The 23,531-nt window shown below is 37.6% G+C and overlaps 1 protein-coding gene across 2 annotated transcripts; it reads right to left on the reverse strand.

Moving 5' to 3' along the window:
* Positions 1-1,102: 1,102 nt before the first annotated feature.
* Positions 1,103-21,955, reverse strand: LOC144651668 (ankyrin repeat and SAM domain-containing protein 6-like). 2 transcript variants are annotated; one of them, XM_078511617.1, is made up of 18 exons: positions 21,006-21,955; positions 19,406-19,450; positions 18,613-18,672; positions 18,161-18,305; positions 17,489-17,586; positions 15,707-15,772; positions 14,599-14,692; positions 14,296-14,311; positions 13,333-13,543; positions 12,649-12,707; positions 11,736-11,885; positions 10,323-10,400; positions 9,427-9,566; positions 7,956-8,209; positions 7,393-7,460; positions 6,343-6,459; positions 5,261-5,330; positions 1,103-3,113 (listed from the first exon to the last, which is right to left on the reverse strand). In XM_078511617.1, exons 1-18 carry the CDS (start codon positions 21,712-21,714, stop codon positions 3,046-3,048), a joined length of 2,448 nt encoding a protein of 815 aa, XP_078367743.1. In that variant the 5' UTR covers positions 21,715-21,955; the 3' UTR covers positions 1,103-3,045. The 2 variants fall into 2 exon arrangements, with proteins under 2 accessions (XP_078367743.1, XP_078367744.1); XM_078511618.1 differs by lacking the exon at positions 10,323-10,400.
* Positions 21,956-23,531: the final 1,576 nt, after the last annotated feature.

Consider the following 23,531-nt stretch of genomic DNA (forward strand, 5'->3'; position numbering starts at 1 on the left):
CAGACAATACTGTTGGGAAGATCACCTAGTTTGCGCTCCCCTCCCCCCTCATTCAATGTTGAAGTATACCTAGAGACTTTAACCACAGCATATTGTCTATCATAATGTTCAGTAATACTTCAACATTGATATGGGGGAGAGGGGGGCCCATACACGTTGTGTACGTACCTATAGATCAGATTTATTTAAAAGTTGTTGAAATCAAAGCGTTCATTTCCAACCTTCCCAAGGACTTCTGTCTTGGGTTGTAGAAGCTTGACCGCTTGATATAACTGGGTTTGCATGAAACCGGCCGTGAGTCACAACATAAAAGTCCGATCCAAAGTGCGCCGGATTTTCTCTGAATACATCACTCTACAAGCCACGGCGAATTCTGTATAAACTGCAGATCTCAGTGAATTCCTCTTTGCCTGAATATTTAACTCTGCTTTCGGTGAATTTCGAGTGTATTTCAATCTTGAAAATCTTAAACATTTTGGAAAAAAAAACACGGATGTTGCAAAAAAATCTACGTGTTTGGCCGCTCGGGGTACGGAACTAATGGCCGGCAAAACCTACGAAAGATCATAGCGCCCCATTTTGTAAACAGAGCTCGCCCCAGGCTCTTATGGGCTCATACTTTTGAAAAGAAAGCATGAAAGAAAGCGTGCTGTAAGCGGGTGGTTAAAGGGGCCATGTCACGCAATTTTAGGCAATTTCGGCACTGACCAACTGGTCATAGAATTAACTGAGATATCACAATAACGGCTTAAAACTGTAGAAGAACTCAAAAGAAACACAGAAAGGCCAAAAAGGGGCATGAATGGGCAAAATTCGCGAAGATTACAACGGATTGCGTTCGGGTAAACTTCAAAAACGTCGGGCCGACTTTTTTCAAGTTTATCTCAATTTGTATGAAAGTGTCATTTTCAATGCTCGAAAATCATCCTTGTTTGTTATGTGGCCGTGATTTTGCCAATAAAAGACTTTTGCCCTGCCAATTTGAAGTTCAGAGCTCTTAAATAACAAAAATAAATAAAATTACCTAAAATACCATGACAGCCTCTTTAAACTGGATCATTTACGTTATCACAATAGTACAACAGTGATCACACGGGCACCATCAATTTGTTGACCTTTTATAATTAAAGGCCAAGATTTATTTCAGCTGCCTTGCATTGCTTTCCATCAAAATGAGGAATAAATAATTAAGTTTGTTAAAATTTGGATCAGATTTTACAATTCAATTGATACCTTTAGACTTTAAATGTCAATTAATAACGTGTTCATTAATTAACTGCAAAAAATGGTATTTTGAAAAAATGGCAGTTTTTTTGTTATGGTCTGTGGATTAAAAACAGTAGTTCCAAATGCAGTAGATAAAATATGTTCTTGATATGTATAAAACGGGGAATTATTAGCTATAATGTACAGCTTTTGAGACATTCATTTATAATTGGAATAATTAAACTTGCCCTTTATATATATATACCTTATATTACACCATTCAAGAAAAACATAGCAATTTCAACATCAACTGAAACAACTTTTCTAATCTTTGTATCATTTCATAATTTTATACTTTTTTAAAAAAAAAAAATGAGTGCCAAAAAGCCGGTGAATTTTGGACCTTCTATAGTTAAGTTAACTTATACAATTGGGAAATTAATACTAAAAGTAAAAGCCACAAATCTTAAAAAAAGGTTTGATTTGTTAACATTTTTAAGGGGCACCACCTTATAATTTTCACTTCTCCTTGTTGTCCAGGGGGGTACTCCTGCTTGTAAATGACGGGGATGATCGAATGAAGGCAAAACTCAGGACCCAAAAAAATCCCTAAGTCTTCCGACGTTACCCAAAAAAATCCCTGGACCAAAAATAACCCCCCAAAAAATCCCTTGTCAAATTACCCCTAAATTGCCAGGAGGGGCAATCATATAACACAAAGAAACCCATAAAAAATTGAACTCTCGTGTTTGTTTATTCATCATACCATAAATACGCCAAGGCCGTGCCAAGGCATTTTAGTTCGTTTTTAATACCCAAAAAAATCCCCTATCTAAATCAAGTCACCCAAAAAAATACTTGCCAAATTTTCCAACCCAAAAAAATCCCGGAATCGAAAATTTCAAACCCAAAAAAATCCTTCGATCATCCCCGTCATTAACAAGCCGGAGTACCCCCCCCCCCCCCCCCCCTGGGCCTTGTTGCTGAACAGTTGAAAAGGAGACTACCGTTACAAGATTGGTGCGAAAAGTAATAACTGTAAGTTTTTAGCAACGGGTTTGAAAATCTTACTTATACTCCGGTCTGAAGGTCCCTAATAAGTGCTAGGTTGCACATGACGGTTTAATTTTCACAGGATTATACACCAAACGTTAGCAAACGAGCTTGTCAATGGGTTCCTATGAATTATTCTTAGGTTTCCTATGATCTACATATGTTTACGAGGTACCCCTCAGGTTCCAAAAAATAATATGAAGTTAGAGCTCCTAGAGTATCCAAAAAAAATGAAAAATTCGTGCCACATGTATGTGACAAAATTTCATTTGTGAAATTAGCCATTCTTTTCTGAACTGCTCCGGCTACAAAAATAACAATTTATCAACAAAAATAAATTATGATAACATTTATGCCCATATCTTGTGTTGTGAAATTTACCATTCAAGTTCCAAGGTAATCATGAATAAAAATCGCACTACTGTCTTACATATATTTTCTTCTAATCACCTTGGGCAATTTTACATAGAAATCAAAACAATTTTCCTGCGATAATCAGGTCCTAAATTCCTTGTTATAAAAAGGTAGTGAGTAGTAATTTTATTTCAACACTAATTTACAAATTTATTTTTAATACTACTTAACTACCAATAAATATACTTATGCCATTTAAAAAGTTTGAGACCTCTTCTCTGTTGAAATATAATAATTATTATTGTTAATTAATACTTTTGCCTGCAAATAAAGCCTGGTGCTGGAGGGCGCAGCCCCCTAAAGCATAATTTACTATAAAATATAATCCTTTGGTAAATAATAATACTTTTAAAAAACTTTTTCTGTCGGTGACTAAGGTGGCTGTTTTAAAGGCCAGTGTGGAAGGTTTGCACTTGTTGAAGGAGAGACAGAACTATAACCTGGAAAAATAAAAATGAACCAATTACGTTAGCATTAACTGCCCGGTTTTAAGCTTGTTTAAGCTTCTTGTTTGCTGCTTATGTGCAGGTAACAACACTACTGTTAGCAGGTTCTTATCGTTATTTTGGGTGCCCTGTTAACTATAATATAGATATTTACTTGCCTTAATTTAATCTAATCTATTATCGAAGACAAAATAAGAAATGTTGTTATTGTTTGCAAAAGTGGCAGGGTCTATTTAAGCAAAAATAAACACCTATAAAAGCAAAAAAAAAAAAACTCTGCGATAATTTACGCAAAGCCACTCTGATACGCTTGTTCTTGTTTTTAATATACAACCAAGACACTGCATTGACGTCACAACCCTAGCTAGTCCCAGTCCTTTGACGCACGGTTTTAACTCTGACGTGTGCAATTTCTTTTGCATTCTAAAAATTGAGAACTTTAAATCCCAATTTTCTGTTAGTTCTTGCTTGTTTTACATGCCTATTTTAAGAAAAACACAAACTGACTAAGGGCGATGGCAACTTTAAGGGGGAATTATACCCGAAGGTCGTTTTCCACAGCTTAACACAGGTTTAACGGAAATATCTTGTTCACGTTCCAAGGAATCCAAAAACGCTCTCATTATCCCATATACAGTAAAAACCCGCGTATAAGAAAGAACCTAGGTTTTTTCAAGTTAGCCTAAACAGGTTCTTATATAAATGGTATTTAGTGTAAAATTAGGCTTACTGGGTTCTTAATTAGTTCTTAACTTTTGTTCAAGAAATAAAGTAGAATTTGTAAATGATCTGCTCTTTAATGTCCAATAACAGTGTTCTTGAAGGCTTCAGTAAGCAAAATACTATACTATTTTAATCTGATTCCGTTAAAATCAAAACTATACTGTAACCTTCACTATAATTCCCAATAAATTTGTAACTATGCTGTAACTATAATGTGTAAAGATGTTTATAAATTATTTTTGAGAAGATTTTTTAATTTATATTTTTGAGAAGATTTTTTTTCTGAAAATAAGAACCTGTTTTAGAATTTTAGCCTAAAATGGTTCTTATGTGAAGGGTGCTTAAAAATGAGATTTTAGCCTAACAGGTTCTTAAATGTTAGGTTCTTATACGCGGGTTTTTACTGTATCTATGTTTAACGGTGTTTTGTAAATTTTTGGGTGACTTTGGGGGATGTTTGGAGACAATGGTTTTTTCGCAAAGGATTAGTAAAATTTAGAGAAATAAGAAATATTGGAGATTTATTGTGCTTTTAAAATAGGAATTTTTTAGTTACAAATTGGTAGACAGACACCGGACAGTCCACTGACAACCTATACCCGAAGTATACCCGAAGGTCGTTTTCCACAGCTTAACACAGGTTTAACGGAAATATCTCGTTCACGTTTCAAGGAATCAAAAAAACAATTCTCGTTATCTCATATATCTATGTTTAATGGCGTTTTGTAAATTTTTGGGTGACTTTGTGAGATGTTTGGACAAGATATTTATTTTCGCAAAGTATTAGTAAAATTTAGAGAAATAAGAAATTTTGGAGATTTATTGTGTTTTTAAAATAAGAATCTTTTTAGTAAATAATAAAGATGGTAAATTTCAAGCTCGGTTGATAAATAGTGAAGAAATTATTCAACATGACATTTATCACTATTTATCCCCGAGCTTGAAATTTACCATCTTTATTATTTACTACACATTTGACGATTTCGACATTGCTGATCCTAGCAGTATGCAGGACGCGTGTCATATATCAACCTAGTAAATGGCCCAGCTCACAACGAGTCTCTCAGGGGTAGCTCAGTTGGTTAGAGCGCCCAACCGGTATCTGGGAGGCCATGGGTTCGATTCCCGTCGGGGACACAGATTTTTTCTTTGTCCCACGCTCGTGTCATGTTGAATAATTTCTTCACTAAGAATTTTTTAGTTACAAATTGGTAGACGGACACCAGACAGTCCCCTGACAGCCTGGAGTGCTCTTACGTTGCGGTCAAATGTCTGGTGCTGTTTCAAATGTTTTTTCTTTCTTCATTCCCAAAATGTTTTCATTCAAATTCAGGTATTAAGTCCCTTTAAAGAAAGGTACGGCTACTTACTGTTTGAGCCAAACTACTTAAGTTGCTGATCAACAATGATCAACTCACCACTAGTACCATGTGAATTGCTGCTATGGTAACTGGACAGTGCCTCGTGAAGATGTTGCCTCTCACGATCCTGGAAAAATGACACAAAAATCGATAGTTTAAGGGACTATGTCACGGACTTTAACAGATTTTTGAACAGCCAAAATTATAATTGTGTCGTAGGAAACCTAAAAATAATGCTCCACTTTTATTGACAATTGCTATTTAAGAGCACTGAAACTGTTTACAAGCGTGTTTGGCTGCAGATGGCTAGGATGGAAATGGATTGCAACTTGAAAAAGTGAGGCTAATGTTTTCAAGTTGTTTCCTTGGGTCTTCAAAAAGTCTATATTTATAGCGGAAGTTTGATTTCTATCTGCAAATTAAGGTTAAATCTTCATTTAGATGTTCAAAGATAATGTTTTTCATGGGTAGAATTGCCTACCGCTATTTAAGAACAGTTTAGACCAAAAAACTGCGAAATCCCGTGGCATAGTCCGTTTAATAACTGTCCAGTGTTATTTCTACTTGCTCTAGTCATTATATTTAGTGAGAACGATTTGAATACCCAAACAACTAATTTAAGAAATTATGAGGCCCTGATTGGGGTGGGGAATGCACATCCCCTGTCTGAATTTCAAACTTTTTCATGTCAAAATTTGGAATAGTTTAGTCTTCGCTATTGGAATTTCAACACAAGTTGTGTTGCTCATCATAATTTCATTGGCCTTGATGTCCCCGTTTGAATGTTGTGTTGCTTGTCAAAATTATACGCTAACAGGGCTATAGGAATACGAATTTTACTGTGAATTTGGAAACTTTTATTCAAAGGGATATAATATAAATGTTAAGCTCTTCCCATCCAAAAATGGGATCACAATGAAAAGGACTTTGTCATTAACACTTACTCAAAGTCACTGCTGACAAGCAGCCTGCATTTACAGTAAGGCCTCAAACACAACTACCTGTAGTCATTAGCATTCCTTTTTTAACAACAAAACTGTGTTCATGCCTTGTTAATCGTCGCAAACTAACTTTACGTCTTAATTTAATGAATCCCATAAGAAATATGGCTGAGTCTCTCATTATATTTTATTGCATACCTTGCCACTGTTGAGTTCAGAAATAGCTGCAAGAATTTGTTGTCTGGCATCCTTGCGTGTGACTCCAAGTTCACTGAGATCTCCATCATTCAGAGTTAGAAATGCCTCCATGTCGACCTAACACAGACAGTGTGACCTCAGAAATAAATTTATATCAAAACCTCTACACTTAAATCGACGAAGAAAGGAGACAATATTGATGATGGGCTCTGTGATCATTAAAGGGCGTTAGTGTTTTTTGGCTCGAATTGAACATTGCCAAAACAACCCCGAATTTTGCATGCAGGTTTTTTTTTTATGTGAGTTAGACATTGTCCTGTATTTGTTTTTACTGGTTCTACGTTTGCAAAAAGCTCAGTTTATCCTGGCCGCGTCATTTGGAAATAAAGACAAAAAAATCTTTTGAATAATGAAACCAGAAAAAAAAAACTTGTTTCAACTTGTCTTTTTTGCGAATCAGAGTTGTTTTGGCAATGTTCAATTTTAGCCAAAAATCGCTTCTGCCCTTTTTACAAAGCCCAACAATTTGTTCATCGTAAAATACAGGTTCTTGAAGCAGGCACTGTTAAAAAGAAAAAGGTGTCATAACTCGAAATAATTATTACTGAAAACCAAGAGACCAAATTTCACATTGGAAAAATATTGAAAACCATAGCACAGCACGGCTGTAGCACAACAGACTTGAACGTTAGAAACCCGATCTGTTTGACTAACCCTAAATCAAACATATATGTAAGAGCAGAGGGGCAGGGATGGCCCAGTGGTGAAGGCACACGCCTCCCACCAATGTGGCCTGGGTTCGATTCCCAGACCCAGCATTATTTGTGGCTTGAGTTTGTGGTTGGTTCTCGTCTTTGCTCCAAGGGTTTTTCTCCGGGTTCTCCTGTTTTCCTCCCTCCACAAAAACTAACACTTCTAAATTTCAATTCCACCAGGAATTCGAGGGCCACAGAGTTGTTAGTGGCAAGACTGTTAAGTGCTACCTTCGTAAAAAATAAAGATGATTAATTAAGAGGAAATATTCAAACTTCTCTTCCGCCTTCTATTTACCTCCTGTTCCTCAAATATTGGTTGGTACTTTTCCAATGAAAGTTTCTTTAGTATATTATCAAGGTCACCTGAAATAAATCCCATTTCATGATCGTTAGACGATGAAGAATTTTACAATACAATACATACTTTATTGACTTTCCCCCTAGAGGCTTTTCAAAGACAATGAGATAAATACAATAATAATTTAAAACTACTTAAAAACTCTAAGATGATATTCATACTTAAAATTAATTAACTAGGATTAAGAATCTATAAAATCTTTGATAAGTTTACATTTATTTTAAATCCTGCTAGTAAAAAGGGGAGAACACTGACACACATGGTTGCCACAGGCACCAGTTTTCAAACTTCCCTGACAACTTTTCCCCGATAAAAATACAATTTCTTTGAGCGAAGAAATACAAAATGTCAGATACAGTAGCCAAAAGAAAAACATTGACCTGAAATGTCTCTTCCAACCATCAGCGGTAATAAACCAGGAGCATTATAACTTCAATTTTCCCTCTTCAAAATGTAAATTTCCCCTGACTCAAAATAAAATTCCCTGATTTAAACCTGACCTTCAAGAATCACTTCACTGTGATATGGGTATCGACGTCTGGAATGAGAGGAGTGGGTTCTGTCAGTGCCGTCTGCATGCCCTTGTAAAGATGAGTAGCTTGGTTCTTTTTGTAATGACGTTCTCTCATCTGGTGCAGATCTGACTGTCACAAGAGTTGGAGACGGACTGATGGGGTGTCCTCTTCCTGCTTTGTGCCACAAGGAGGATGACATGGCAGACAAGTCTGGAGCAGGACTTGATGCTTTCAATGTCCTGTTAAAATAATATGTAAGGCAATTAAGAGAATATAATTATATAATATTAACATCAAAGGCTTGTTTGGAAGTCCTGTGTAAAATGTTTACTTAGGTTAGGTAAAGTTTGCCTTGGGCCAATGTGCCTCATGTGTGCTGCCGGGGTTTATGCCAGTTTTTGTAACATTTAGCCACTTGGAATATTTCAACTCCTCCCTGAGATGGATGCTAGTTAATTGCAGGGTCACCCCCTAGCATTACATTTGCCAGTACCCATTTATAGAGGTCTGAATGGGGGACCCGAACACTCACTTAATTTCTGCTCGTCACGAAACAGTTCATTTAGGCATTTTAACACTACCAGTAAAAAATCACCGTAACAGTAAATTATCCAGAAAGAAAAAAAAAACGCCAAAAAGGCCAATATTATTTTGTTTAGTAAGGGAGGCATTCCGACGACCATCATTTTGGAAGATTTGAAGGCATTACAATGAAGACTGCCGAAGATTTCGAAGACACCGAAGAGTCCGAAGACACAGGTCGGAGAAATCCGATTAGTTAGAGATTATCCATGAGAGAGATGACAATGCTATTCACAGAAACCCCCAAACAATAAACAGTATCCCGGAAACAGTAAACTAAAATTGGCCAATGTAACAACAAACAGTAAAATTATGGGCAAATAACACTAAACACTAAACCCCATTCAGACCCTCTCTATACACCTTGCAATTGGTAGAGAGAGGCACTGTGGCAGTAATTTGTCTTGTCAAAGAACACAACACTGACAATGACCCTGGTCAGGGCTCAAAACCAGACATGCTAAATCCGGAGTCTGCCTGTAAGCGTACGTCACCACCCAGAAGTTTGAGATTTTTTTAGGAGAGTATTGTGATTCCTCACATGAACAGGATGAGCCAGTATACTAACCCATGAAGTAGGACAGCAAGAGAAACTATGTCCTTGAACCCTCCCAGTAAGTGTGCCCGAAGGAACCACAAGTGATGTGACAATGGTTTGGAAGCACTCAGCAGTTTGAGATTTTTTGTACTCCTTAGTTGTTTCCGAGAAGATATAATATCAACATCTCAAGTTCATGAAACACTCCGCTGTCGCATAATTTCACAGGTCTCTTTTCTGGTGTTGAAAATCTGGAAACACTCTCTCCTGTTTGATTATTACTTCCACATGGTGGTAAGTGAGTGTTGGATGAGAAAATTTACAATATTGACCAACCTTGATCCAGAGTTATTGGATGCCGATGAGTAGAAGCTTGCCGTGGAGTATGATGACTCAGGACTTCCTGTGAAGTTCTTACTTTTATGTAATGTTGGGGACATAAGTGATCTGTATGCTGGGTATGCACTGACACTGCTCTGTAAAGACAAAATGAAACAGCACAATCACAAAAAAATTAGACCAAGCTTTTAACGGTTTAGGTCTTTCCATTTATAGATCATGCCACAGTAACACATTCGGATACAAGCTAGTTGGTTTTGCCATTTAGTTTTAAATCATTTATCCATAATTACTTTATGCCAAAGTACTGTTAGAAGCTATTTGGTCATTACAAGACTTTTACTTCAAAGGTAAAAAACAGTGATTAGTGATCTTGAAACAGTTTGATGTGAGATTTTTTTTTTATGCTATCATTTGAAGATTTACTTGCTTAAAGTCAAACTTAATTATCAATTTCAATCATTTAAACATTTTATATTATCATTAATTTATTATGGTCAAAACCAAAAGATGTTTTCCAGTTTAGGATACTCAGTGGTGAAACGGCTCAATTTAAATGTTCAGATTTAAAAAAAAGTTGGAAAGTAGAGAATTACCTCTAAGGTAATTTAAAGTGAGGCAAATTTACCCAGGAATTTCCCTCTGAGTGTTAGCCTTAGAAAGAAAATTGGAGACCATCTGAGGCAAAGAAAGCTCTTTGACCTCGGTGGAGATTTGAACCCACAACCTCCAGATTAGATCACCATTGCTCTACCAACTGAGCTAAGATTTTAAGCCTGTTTCACACTTGTGCCATTAATGACAAAGACAGGGTCATGCAAATGCAAAAATCCCACTTTTTTTAGTATTTATTGTTTAGTTAAAATAATGTTATATCTCAAAAAATTTATTACAATGTTATCCAAGTTGTCTTCAAAACACTTTTCATAAACATCTGGAATGGATTGGCCATTCACGCAAAGACTGGGTACCTACATGATAAAAACAGTGGCAGTTTAATACCTTATTATAGGAAATTAACTAGCGCTTGTGTTAATTAAGGTATTTGAAATTAACGCGACTTAAATTAACGCAAATTGAAGGAAAAATTACTTCTCAATAAAGGAAATTAACGCGAAAGAGGGGGTAACATTTCAAAATGAAGGAAATTAACGCGACGTACACAACAGGAACATGTTTATTTCAACACTTGTAGGCGTATAATCTTAAACGAAAACAATGTTTGTGGTACTTTTCCCACTTTGAGCGTTCTTCACAGTATCAATGATAGTGGCAGATAAAATTATGCTTTTTCCTTGGAGTCAAGAACATCTGGACTGTAACGAAAAATTGGGGCCAAAATAATGAAAATTAACGTCATGGAAATTAACGCTACACTTAATTAACGGCGCGGAAATTAACGTTAACAAAAATTAACGCGACTTAAATTAACGCGAAAGTTTGAAATTCGCGTTAATTTCATGACGCGTTGATTTCCTATAATAAGGTAGTCCAGAAAATCAAAAACGAAAGCACCAAGAAAGAGTTAATTTGAATCAGACATTCACAATACATTTCTGTCAGCTATCTTCAAGAAAATGCCAGTATAGTTAACCTTTGATTTTATTTTAAATTTATTTCATGCATTGCAACAAGTAAATAAAACACTGCTAATATTAACAAGGTCATTATTTTTGGAACTTGATGGTACCTTTGTGTGCATTTGATTTAATAGGTTGTATAGTGTGATCGTCCAGATGAGAGTAGTTCTCAGAAGAACTGTTGTTGGTGACTGACGTTTCGACAACCTGAGGGGAAGTCATTTTCAGTCTTCAGGCTTGACTCTGAAGACGACTTCCGCTCAGGTTGTCAAAATGTCAGTCACCAATAACAGTTCTTCTCTGAACTACTCTCACCCGGATGATCACAATCCACGACCTACTGATACTCCTGGGTTCAAACCATTTACTATATTTGATTTTATCTTATTTACTGTTTTAGTGCCTAATTTAAAGAAGTCCAAAAAGGGAATTAACATAATTATTAATTATAAATTATCAGAGGTATAAGAAGTAACACTGATTGTGATATCACTAAGTCATTTTGCATGCTATTATCCACATAAACTAATGCTATGGACTGCAAATTGAACAGTCATAGCAACTGAAATCTACTTGCCAAATTAATAAAACATTGACATTAACCCTTCATCATGGTTGATACCATAAGTCCTGGAATCAAACAGAATCTAATTTACTTACAGGAAAAATACTTAGAAACTTGAGCATCAACAAGTTAAATTAGTATTAAATTCAAACATAACTTACTGGTCCCTGTGAAGTCGACTGACCATCTAGACTACTGCTGCGTTGCACGCGTTGTATTCTTGGTAATTCAAATGAAGGAGAGGGAAGAATTGGAGGTTGAACAGGAGTAATTACATCATCTGGCAGTTTGCTGTTATGTGACACCAATGCCTAATAGATGAAAAATTAGTGGGAGACATTCTGGCTTAAAGGCTAGTGTGGTGGTCTCAGACTCTGGAGTAAGCAATCAGAGTTTAATTCCTGGCCAAGGTCAATGTGTAATTGTGTTCTTGGGGAAGACACTTAACCTTCACAGTGCCTCTCTCCACCCAGGTGTGAATTAAATGCTGGGGGTAGCCCTGTGGTGGATTTGCATCACATCGAGGGGGGAGACGTATGGGGAAAGGGTCAGTACTCCTAGCTGTTTTATGCTACTAAAACTGGACACCAGTGCCAACCCAGGTTGGGTCACAAAGCTCAAATCCAGACTTACTTCATTCTTTTATTTATATTTTAGAATTATGCAAATAGAGTGGAATCCCGATTTCTTGAACCTTCTGATAACTCAAACCAAAATTTGCTTGTAACACTGTAATTTTATTATTGTTTCTCAAACTTTCTCAATTTCTCAATCCAATTATCATTTCCCTTGGAAGGGTAGGAATAAGGGGATTCACTTGTATGCATCGCTCAGATCACAAAGGGATCACTCAATTTAAAGCCTTGTGGGTAGTCAGGCCAGCATTGCTTTCACTGATGGAGTACTTGTCTATTATATTGCAGGTTACCACTAGCATTCACTTAGGTTGGTAAATTGCTCCCTCCCATTTAAACATAAATAAATAAACAAACAAATAGCTTAAATAAATAATCAATCAAACAAACAAACAAACAAACAAAGAAATCATCACATATATTTTTCATCTGAACTTACCAGAGTTGGTGGCTTCTTTCTATTAAGCCGAGTTCCTATCAAACTTGATTCTGTAATAACTGTAAAGAAATGAAAATAAAACCCGTCATTGCTTTTGCTGTCCTGCAATTTTCTTTTCCCCCTCAAATACAAGCATTTTCCAATTCTAATTTCATCTGTTAGACTAGAAGAACCACACAAACCTCAACCAAATAGTCTTGAGCCAGTCTTAAACAAACATGAATTTGCTTACTAGTTTGTTTTCTAGTCATGCATTCTTTTTAACATGATTTGTGTCTTTCATGCTGTGTTTATTCCCTGCCACTCCTCATGGCGCATAGGTCCATGTTTCATGCTGCTACTCAGATCGTATATCAGTTAGGGTACATATAAAGTGGCCTTTAAAATGTTTTAGTGCTGTTTGGTAACAGATTTTGCTAAAATTAATTACGGGAAAATGTGGTTGATGAATAGTTCTTACAGCACAAAGGTATACCTTGTTTCCTTATTAATTTTGTACATTGTTATGATTTACCAGCCACTAGGGAACAGGGAGATTAATAGAGAAGGGGTGGGGTGGGGGGTTATTAAAAATTTGCAATTATGAATGGGGGGCTTAATCAAGCTTTTACAGTTTACCATTCAGACCTTCCTTACAGTCAATAAGCATTATTATTATCACATTCAGTCTAATAATAAACCCACCTGAATCAAGTGACTTTAACGTTATAGCACATTCACTGCTTTCATTACCATGTGAAGTACTCAGCCCTGAGTCATTCTCCTGATCACAGCTCAGGCTTTCCATACTTTTGGAGGCTTTAAGCACATGGAGTTTGCTACTTGATGATGCCACTCTGAGAGTGCGGCCAACATTGAGGTTCCGGAATCTGCTTGACATTTTAGACCACCAGTTCTAAGAGAAACCATCCAGCAAGCATTTACACTTACAAACATTGTTATGGATAGTCTGTTCATTTTGTACATAATTTTATTACCTTATTCTCACTTAATTTCGCGAGTACTAAATTTAATACTCGCGAAATAACGGTAGGACACGCGAAGTTTAAAATCGCGAAATTTAATATTGTACTGATAATTTAAAAAAATAATGAAACTCGATGTGTTTTATCACGGTTATTCTAACATGTCTGAGCTTCATGTTTAGGGTTTTTTGTTTAATTTTGTCCATTAGTTATCTCCCACTCTTTCAGTCGCACTGTTCGAACTGTTCTCTGCCGCCAAGTTCCTCAAAATCTCGCTCTTGCAGTCGTAGAGGAACCTATTAGGGATTTAGACTGTTGAATACCTTATGTTTTGTTCTGCGTATATTGTTTTGTTTACTGTTTTTACGATGACTTTCATATTAATTATGTTGTTACAGTTTCGAGGTCAAAGCTTCGTATTGAAGAATAGATAAAAATCGCGAAATTTAATACACTCCAATTGAACCTTCCTCTCAAAATCGCGAAATTAAGTACTCGTGAAATATGGCTCTTGAATTTTCGCGAAATTAAGTACTCGCGAAATTTAGTGAGAATAAGGTAGGTATTTTTGTTTTGTCTTGTATTGCACACAAATCACACACACTTGAGAGGTTTGTACCAACTAGAAGTCAATTACTTACTTGACAAAATAATATATGATGCATTATCTATTGATACATACCTTCCTTCCAGTATCACTAAAAAGAATACACAACAAAAAATATATTAGATATAATACGGACAGGAAAGAACACGAGCTCTAGAAATTCAGTTATTAATATATTTGATTGTTAGGAAATTCTGGATAAAAAATAACGTGTAAGGTTTTGTATATTATCAAGAAAAAACCTGGCAAGTGTCTCTAGGCCAAAAGTGGGTATTCTGTTATTTTTGGCAATAAGTTCAATTTGACTCTTACAAGGTTGCAATTCTTTGGTACAAAATGCTTTTAGTCAGTCTTAACAAATCGTAATTAATCTCTCACCTATCTATTCTTGAAATATCTTTCTTTAAGATACTTTTAGGGCTCTTAACATCAACCTTTCCCTTGTCAACTTGCAAACTTGAAGAACTGTAGTCTGTATATATAGAAAGACACCGTTGGAAATTAACATTCAAATACCTTTGAGTAACAGGTTAAAGAAGCAATGTCACATCAGGAATGGTGGATCTGGAAACATGTACTCTACACATTTTGGGTTTATATTTTGTCTCACTCAACCAACTTTGCTCTAAGTGTGTTAGGGAGTAACCCTGCAATGGACTAGTATCTCACCATAGAAGCAGTAGAAATACTCCTAGCCACTTGATGCTGCAAAAACCAGAGATAAGCCCCTGCCTGATGAGCCAGGGGGGGGGGGTACTCCAGCTTGTCAATGACGGGGATGATCAAAGGATTTTTTTAGGTTTGAAATTTTATATTCTGGGACTTTTTTGGGTGAGAAGATTTGGCAAGTATTTTTTGGGTGACTCGATTCAAATAGGGGATCTTTTTGGGTATTAAAAACAAACTGAAGTGATTTGGCACGGCCTTGGCGTATTTATGGTATGATGAATAAACAAACACGAGCGTTATTGCCCCTCCTAGCAATTTAGGGGTAATTTGACAAGGGATTTTTTTAGGGGTTATTTTTGGTCCAGGGATTTTTTTGGGTAATGTCGGAAGAGTTAGGGATTTTTTTGGGTCCTGAGTTTTGCCTTCATTCGATCATCCCCATCAGTTACAAGTCGGAGTACCCCCCCCTGGGCCCGATGAGCCACTAGGCTTGAACACAGACTTTAACGTTTTTGATTTAAAGGAAATTTTAGTTCATGTTTGGTCTGCCCTCAATTTTTCTTCACCAGCTCTAGCATCCTCCCCTCTCTTCACGCTTAGTTTTTTATTCTCATTTTCACTCCTACCCCTGAACCAAAACATTATTGCGCAGTTTCAGAAATATAAAGACCCATCCCAGAAAGGACTTGAGAAATTCTGAGGGAGTTCAGGGGTATCAAAACCAAAAACACCTTGTGTGGAGTGGGGAGGGTGTCAATATTTTCTGGAACAACACAGTTTTATCTTGTCACTTTTAGAACTGCTTCAAGATACTCACAGCTCTTAGGAGTGGCTGGAACCTGCATACTCACTGAAGCTAATGAACGCAAGATTTCTGTATTACCTACAACACAAACACAACATAACAGCATTAAATAATGTAGCTCTGGAACAAACCCATTCAATAGTAATACAGGGAAAAATCTCTTTTAAAGTTCAGTTCTATTCATTCCTGTCATTTCATACATTGAAAGAGAAACCCTGAAATGTCACAATAAAATGATACCTTACATTTGAGATTCCGGTAGTATTATTAAGCCCTGGGATTATACAACTTCGTACAAGGGGTTTTGGGTGGGCTTATAAGCGAAGGGGCTTATATCCGGGAGGGCTTATAAGCGGAATAAAAAAAAACGTTTCGAAACGGGCCACGGGAGTGTTGATGGAAATAGCGTTTTCCAAGTTAAAAACGCATAATAAAGCAACATTCAGCCCTATTCAGTACTGTCATGGGCCGGTGAAGGGGAGAAGGGGGCTTCCGAAGGATATCTGGGGGGGTGGGTTATAATCGGATGTATGCTTTTTGTTTCCAGGGATGATGGGCCTATTTTGAGAAGACCGGGAGAGGGAGGAAACTTATAAGCGGGGGACCTTATATCTTACATTTGAGATAGCGCTTAAGTACTTATTAAACTGTTTCAAATAACATCTTGTTGTGAAAGAAAACTTATAAGAATTTTTATCACTGTTTACGTCAGGGTCCATATCTTGATTATATTTAACAGGTAAGTACAATAAGCCAATTGTTATTGGTTTATCACAAGGGAGTAAAGGTGGTAAGGAGGAAAGAGCATTCTCCTCCAACCACTACGGCCCTCGAATCCTGTGGACGTGTGGATGTTTTGCAAGTTGCGTAGTACAAGCAATGAGCAAAATATCCGCGCTTATTATAATGTTTAACCATAGAATAAGAAATTTATTATTCCACTATTTTTCCACAACGTCTGGGTCCATATTCCATAAGTTTGTTCGTCCGTATTTTTACCCCGTTATACAGTGTAATAACGAGGCATATTTTATTTTGCCCTAATACGTACGGTAAAATAGCACAATAGTGGAATAATAAAGTCATTTAATATTTGTTTGATAGTTTGTTTATTTATTTATTTGTTAAATGGGTGATCTGTTCGTCAGAAAAGGCAGTCGCTAGTGCAGGATTTGCACCAATGTTAACCATTAAGGCCTGTGGAGCAACGTTATTTGGACCAACAGCATCGTTGGGGCCAGCAGGTGATGGGTTCGCGTGTTCGAATTTGTGGATCCGTTCGGCGAGGCGTGCCTTTGAACCAGTTGTCACGAGATGTCGAGCCAAAGCTAACAACACCAAACTCTGGCGCGGTAAAGCCAAGAGTTGACCCAGCTCCATCGAAGCCGGATTGACTGCAGGGTTGGAGGCACGGCGACGATTTCTTGTAGCACGAGGCATACTAAAAAGCAAACTTACAAGTGACAGTAGATAGCGTGTCTTGTGTGCTAGTAGAAAAAAGACTGGTATATAAAAGCACATGCACGCACGTATTGTTCGCTTGAGACCTGATATGCTATGGATGGCCAAGACTGATAATGGAATCAACGATTGACATAAGCACTAAGTGCTGATAGTGATGCCCAGTTAATGGAGCTGATAGCATCCACTGTTTATATAGCAAGTTCGCTGGAATGTTTGTAATGCAATACATCGATTAAAATAACTCTGTAGCCAAGGCATATTGACTGAATAATGCTATGCTCTTGTAGTTAACTGTACTTTACGAGTAAAGTGTACATTTATCAGACTCACCAGTGATAGTGGCCATATCAAAAGCTGTACAACCATTTTTTTCCTGAATGCTGACATTAGCTCCTGAGTCAATCAGCAACTTAACAACAGCTTTATGTCTAAAAAGGAAAAAACAAAGACTCACCGAATGAAGTAAATATTTACTATACCAAGCTAAGTTGCCAGACCAAGCTTCATCAGAGAAGTCGGGTCTGGCACATTACTGCAGCGGCATTTTGAACTGAGCCTTAAGCTGGCTGTACACTAGAGCATCTAGCTGAGCTAACCACCTCGTGTGCCTGTTTGCTCAAAAGATTTCTCTGGTGTGCGGACAATTTTTATGAGAATTTTACCTCGCAAGGCCTTGAGAAAAATACTTTTCGTGTTTGATATTTTTTGCCTCGAGAGGAAAGATCTTCAATGTGTGTGGGTGACGCGAGCTACTTGCTCAGGCAGAAATATCAACTGGCCAAATAACACATGCAGAATGCTCACAAGATACAACACGGCGGCTTCCGAATCAAAATTTCTAAGCAATTTCCTCGCTGTCTGCGGTAAAATGTGCAGTGAGTAAATGGCTGAGCAAACAGGCATGTGAGGCGAATAGCTCAGCTAGTTGCTCTAGTGTGTGGCTGGCTTTAGCCATTAATGTCGGAGCTTGAGTCTGAAACGGTTCTAAAATAGAATTCTCACCCATAGTAAGTTGCCTGCATCAATGCTGTCCAACCACTGGCCTTGTCTTGTTTGTCAACATCTGCGCCGTTTTGTATTAGTAACTGTACTATTGCAGAGTGCCCAACCATAGCAGCATACATTAATGGAGTTGCACCATTGTCATCTACAATAAATCAAGGAAACAAAATTAAATATTTCGTTCTTGCAGTATTGCACTTTGTGTGTTCTAATGCTCCCTCGACTGGGGTTGTCTACATTTTGTTCCCGGGCAAGACACTTAATTCTCACAATGCCTTTCTTCAACCAGTAGTATTGATGGAAACTGACCCTGCACTAGCATACCATACAGGGGAAGAAATACTTCTGGTGGATTGAAGATAAGTGCCGACCTGATTGGCCACTGGGCTCTATTATGCAGACGTAAGTTACCGGTAACATTGTACTTCTTCTATATTGTAGATTATTTTTACCTCTGGCATTAATGTCAACTTCCCCCTCGTCCAGTAAATCTTTGACAGATGCTAAGTTACCTGTGGTGAACAGAAAATCAAACATGAATTACTAGCAAAGATCATATTTAAAGACAACTATTGCATATACACGAGTACTCGAGTACCTCATTTCCTTGAGATAGTCAACATCTAAACCAAATGAAAGCACTCTATGCACTGAAGGGATTAACTCATTTATAACCTAAATGATCCAAAAGAGCTCAGGAGTGTTAAAACGAGTAGTTCCACGTTAGAACAGAGGGTGTGGATGATCGACATCCACCAAACCTCACTCAATGTTCCATCTAGTAATAGCCGTGAGCAGTGCTTTTGCATTTTATAACTGGAACCAGAATTAGAATTTGTTATTGTATTTATATTTCTTTTATTTGCTTATTTATTTACTTGGTTGTTTATTTTTAAGTTAGTTCATGTTTTATCATTTTATTTATTTATTTTTACTTCAATTTTTCACTCCACACTCTGTACTCTGCAAACTACATTTTAGGAACAGCCTACAGTTTGTGCAGAAACTTGGTTATCTTAAACAAAAACCATTTTCCTTCACTGCTTACTGTCAGTAATTTACTATAGGTTGTCTTGAACTTCTTCTTTTTCCAGTGGTGGTGGAGAGAGATAGGGGCGGGGAGGGGAATTACTTATTGACTTCACCTAGCCTCATGTAGGACAGAATGGATTATAATATGTTCTTAATTAACTCCTGCTTTTTCAAACAATTACATTAAGTTGAAGTTGAAACGACAGTACATACCACTCCTTGCAGCTTGGATGATACTTGGTCTTACAGACTTCTGACCTACAATAGCAACACAGTGCAGCAATAGCATCATCCTCTGTACTACACAATGTATTTATTAACTGATGATGATATACCCTGTTAATATACTGATCTAATGAGAAGCTAACCCAGTCAAACTGGAATTTGGAAATGTTAGGGCCTGGATACACAGTTGGGCTGGCCCCATAAGCAGTACTGGATCAGTTTAACCAAGATCTCGGAACATCTGTTTAATGCAATAAAAATCAACCTTGGGATTATGTCACAGCCCGGCCAGCCCAGCTAGCAGAGATCACGGTATACTGGATCACAGCTAGCTGAGCTACAATTTTCTCATGTAATCACATTCGCTGGGCCAGTCAGATAACTGTTATGTTTTTCATCACTTTGCCGGTAAAGTTTGTTACTTTGTTTCAGCTTTCTGTTGATATTGATGTCATTGGACAATGACATCAATGTTCTTCAAGAAAACTTAACTTGTTAGCCCTTTGTTGGTGCAAGGGTCTAACGCTCGAAACTTAACTTTTCAAAATTTACTTCCACAGTTTATTACCTTTATCAAATTCCAGTTGAAAATCAAATTCAACTAGGTTTTTCACTTGCCTGCAGCACAACAATTTCTTGAGAAACTTATATATTAATCTCAGGAAAACTTGACGTACAGTACCCCCCTTTCCCCACTGATACAGCAAAGAGATCACTTTATGTGTGGCCATCTAATGTCAGTGACAATTTGGCTCAAATAAACCAGCAACACATGTATGACCATGTATACATGCATGTGGGTAACTAATCCAAAGTCCGAAGTGACTAAAAGCTATCCACACGTACACATGTCACTGTTTGACCTCTGGCATTCTTTTTGGTGGCATCTCGTATTTGTTACATCAAAAGATTTATCAGATTGATAAGTGAATGACAAATATTTTAATTCAATTGGCTCAAAACAAAACACCATCATGGCATTATGTAATCTCTGTAGCATTTTTCACTGAAATTTTTTTATGCCTGAAAAATATTTGCCACCCATCAAGAGTATCTACCGTCTTGAGCAATTGGAATCCCAAGTTACGCAAGTTAATGTTAAAACCCTTAATTATCATGCCAGGAGATATATATTGAGTGGTCTTTCCGCATAATTTGCTAGGCATGTTTGATATATGCTTCACCGATGACCGACAAAGAAAAACTCCTGTTGACAAAGTATAGTAAATACATGATAAATATATGCAGCCTCGACCTGAAACTGTATTGTCCACAGGAATTGGAGCATGTATGAATCGCGGCCAATTAACCTCAAATTGATTACTTTGGATCGTTTAACTAACAATACGCACGGAACACTGCCTTCGAACACAAAACAGCAACATACAATACATTGCTAGAAGTGATAGGGCATTGTTTGAGACATAAATAAGCTCAATGAACCTTTCGGCCACATCTATTTATATTTAACTCTTGTTATTAGGGACTCATGCCATGTTTTGTTTGATACAATGCCCATTCAGTAAATTACAAGGCATGTTGTTCGGAAAGCAAATTAAACGAATTAAAACACTTCAAATAATTTTACCTTTAATTTGCGGTCTTGCAGAAGTTCTTACGTCGAGAAATCCTTGTACTTCAGTCTTTTGCCGTATAACAGCGATTTCGAGTGCAGTCTGATCTATATCGTTTAGAGCGTTCGTGTCCGCGCCGAACTCTACCAAGATTTGCGCTGCGGTCATGTGCCCATTTAGGGCTGCTAACATAAGCGCTGTCCACCCCGTTGTTTCTTGTCTATAATTAACATCTGCCCCCTTTTCAAGAAGCAATTTTAAGGCCGCTTCGTGGCCATGTTGAGCCGCGTTCATTAACGGTGTATCGAGACATAATTGCGAAGTGTCGTCCTCCGAATTCACCTGCGATGATTCGATCAAGAGAGCGGCGATCTGTACGTGACCGCTGCGTGCCGCACAATCTAAAGCCGTCGAACCTAGCTCGTTTCGAGCGAGTATATCAGCTTTGTGTTGTATTAAAATCCAACAGACCATGAAATGACCGTAATAAGCAGCCAGCATTAGCGCCGTCCAACCGTAGATTGTCCTCGCTTCCAAACTTGCACCTTTAGACAATAACAAACTCACAACTTTTTCATTGCCATTCGATGCGGCAGTATGCAGGGCATTAACCCCTTCTTCGTCCGTCGAATCGACATGGATATTTTTGTCTAAGAGTGCTGAAACCATAGACAAGTTTCCCTGTTCAGCACTCAGCAATAGTCTACTTGTTTGGGGATCCATCGTTCGAATAATTGTCTCTCGTGTCTCGAGCCGAAAAGCAGCTGACGGCGAAAAAGCACCATGAAATCATGTCGAACATGTTTCACAAATCTCAGATCCCCACATATAGCTCATCTATTAAAGTTCCATCTTGCAGAAAACCACTTGCAAAACGAAGAAAGCTTTAGCCAAACATTTTGCAAACTAATGAGTCCTCAGCGTTTTTGTGGGCCGACAAAACCAAGGACAAAACCACACTTTGTTTCACTATACACACACACGCTGGTTTTTGATTGAGCCAGTTTTGTCAAGGTTAGATGACGTCATTGAGCGCGGTATTGGTACATCCGTTTCGTCACGCCAATCAGCTTCCTGTTCTGACAGTTCTAGAATCTTCTTCTCACTATGAAATTTACGGAATTTGCCTAAAAAAATTAACAATAGTTTTTGATCCTATGCAAGCAATTTTAATTAGTTTTCCTCTTTTTACTCAGAACGAACAAGGTTTAATATTTATTGCCTAATCATATCTGCCCAGTCCAAAAAATTATCACCAATTGTGAAAGACTAAACATGCCGACAAGCACATTTGTGATATTAACCTTTGCACTAAAAATAACATGACCCTTGACTTTTGACTGTGGGAGCTCTTTGCAGGGGAGGGGATTGAGACTAGAGCTATTAATATAAACAGGATAAACTGAGGGTCCACTTTCTTCGAGCAGTTGGTAAATTATTGGGTGACATAAGAGAGTGTTAGACAGCGTGATATTACTGTTGTTTTGTTTCAGGCCCCCTTTGTTTCACACTGTCAGTATACAGCAGCTTCCCTTTCAGGGAGGTGACTACTTTCAAAAGGTGGCCACCGAGGGTGGGGGGGGGGACTCCCATTTTAAAGGAATGGGGATGCTCATCATTTTGCTTAGGGGTGTAAATTTAGGATTTTGGTCTCAGTTGCCGTCATACTATGTTGGAAGTCTGGACAGATCAAGCATAAAAATGATCTCTTTTCTGGGTTAATTTTTTTTTTCCAATGAGCATCACCATCTTTAGGCGCGGTGGCCTAATGGTTAGTGCGCCGGACTCCAGATTGAGTGCTCCAGGTTTGAGGCCTGGCCAGGGTCATTGTGCTGTGTTCTTGGGCAAGACACTTTACTCTCATAGTGCCTCTCTCCACCCAGGTGGAAAAAAAATCCCTGCAATGGACTAGCATCCCATTCAGGGGGGAGTAGAAATATTCTAGCTGCTTTATGCTAATAGAAACCAGGATAAGCTCCGGCAAGTATGGACCACTTTGCTCTAGGCTCCCCCCCCTACCCCTTCATCATCCTTTTGATATGAGGGGACCCCCCAGCCAGGTAGCCCCACAGGGTAATATTCACCCAATGACATATTTTTTACTTTTACCAGGGAAATATCAAGGTTGTTAAACCTCAAATCTCAATCATTTCAGCAAAATATGGGATTAATTTCAGTCTCATGTAGTTTACATTCATAAGCACATACATATTTTTCTTCAGGGTGTTAAAAATAAAACAGTTTACAAAACAATTTTTTGAGGGGGGATCATGTGGCATACTCAATAAAAACCAGAGATTTGGAAAATTGTGTGAATAATCTGAACGGTTCCATTATAAAAGCTAGAGATTTGGAAAATTACTTGAATAATCTGAACCATTAAAATATTAAAATAAACAAAGTCCAGAAAAATATTTGGAAAGAGAGGGAAGTCAAAAAAAAAAAAAAAAAAAAAAGTGGGGAGTTTCCTGAAATGAGTCAGGGTTGTAAAGAAAACATTTCAGAGTATCCAGAGTACAGCACCTTTTAGGGGAAAGTTG

The sequence above is a fragment of the Oculina patagonica genome, chromosome 4, assembly GCF_052425735.1.
Source record: "Oculina patagonica isolate OP01 chromosome 4, crgOcupat, whole genome shotgun sequence".
Classification (NCBI taxonomy): Eukaryota; Metazoa; Cnidaria; class Anthozoa; order Scleractinia; family Oculinidae; genus Oculina; species Oculina patagonica.

Bases quoted from the DNA above. Each gene is read 5' to 3' on its own strand.
- LOC144651668 (XM_078511617.1), bottom strand. From the start codon at position 21,714: ATGGATCCCCAAACAAGTAGACTATTGCTGAGTGCTGAACAGGGAAAC. The intron at 14,693-15,706 runs GTGAGTATCTTG...CTATATATACAG, and splicing joins TCCAGCCACTCCTAAGAGCT to ACTACAGTTCTTCAAGTTTG. The intron at 9,567-10,322 runs GTAATAAATTTT...TTGTCTTTACAG, and splicing joins AAGACAACTTGGATAACATT to AGCAGTGTCAGTGCATACCC.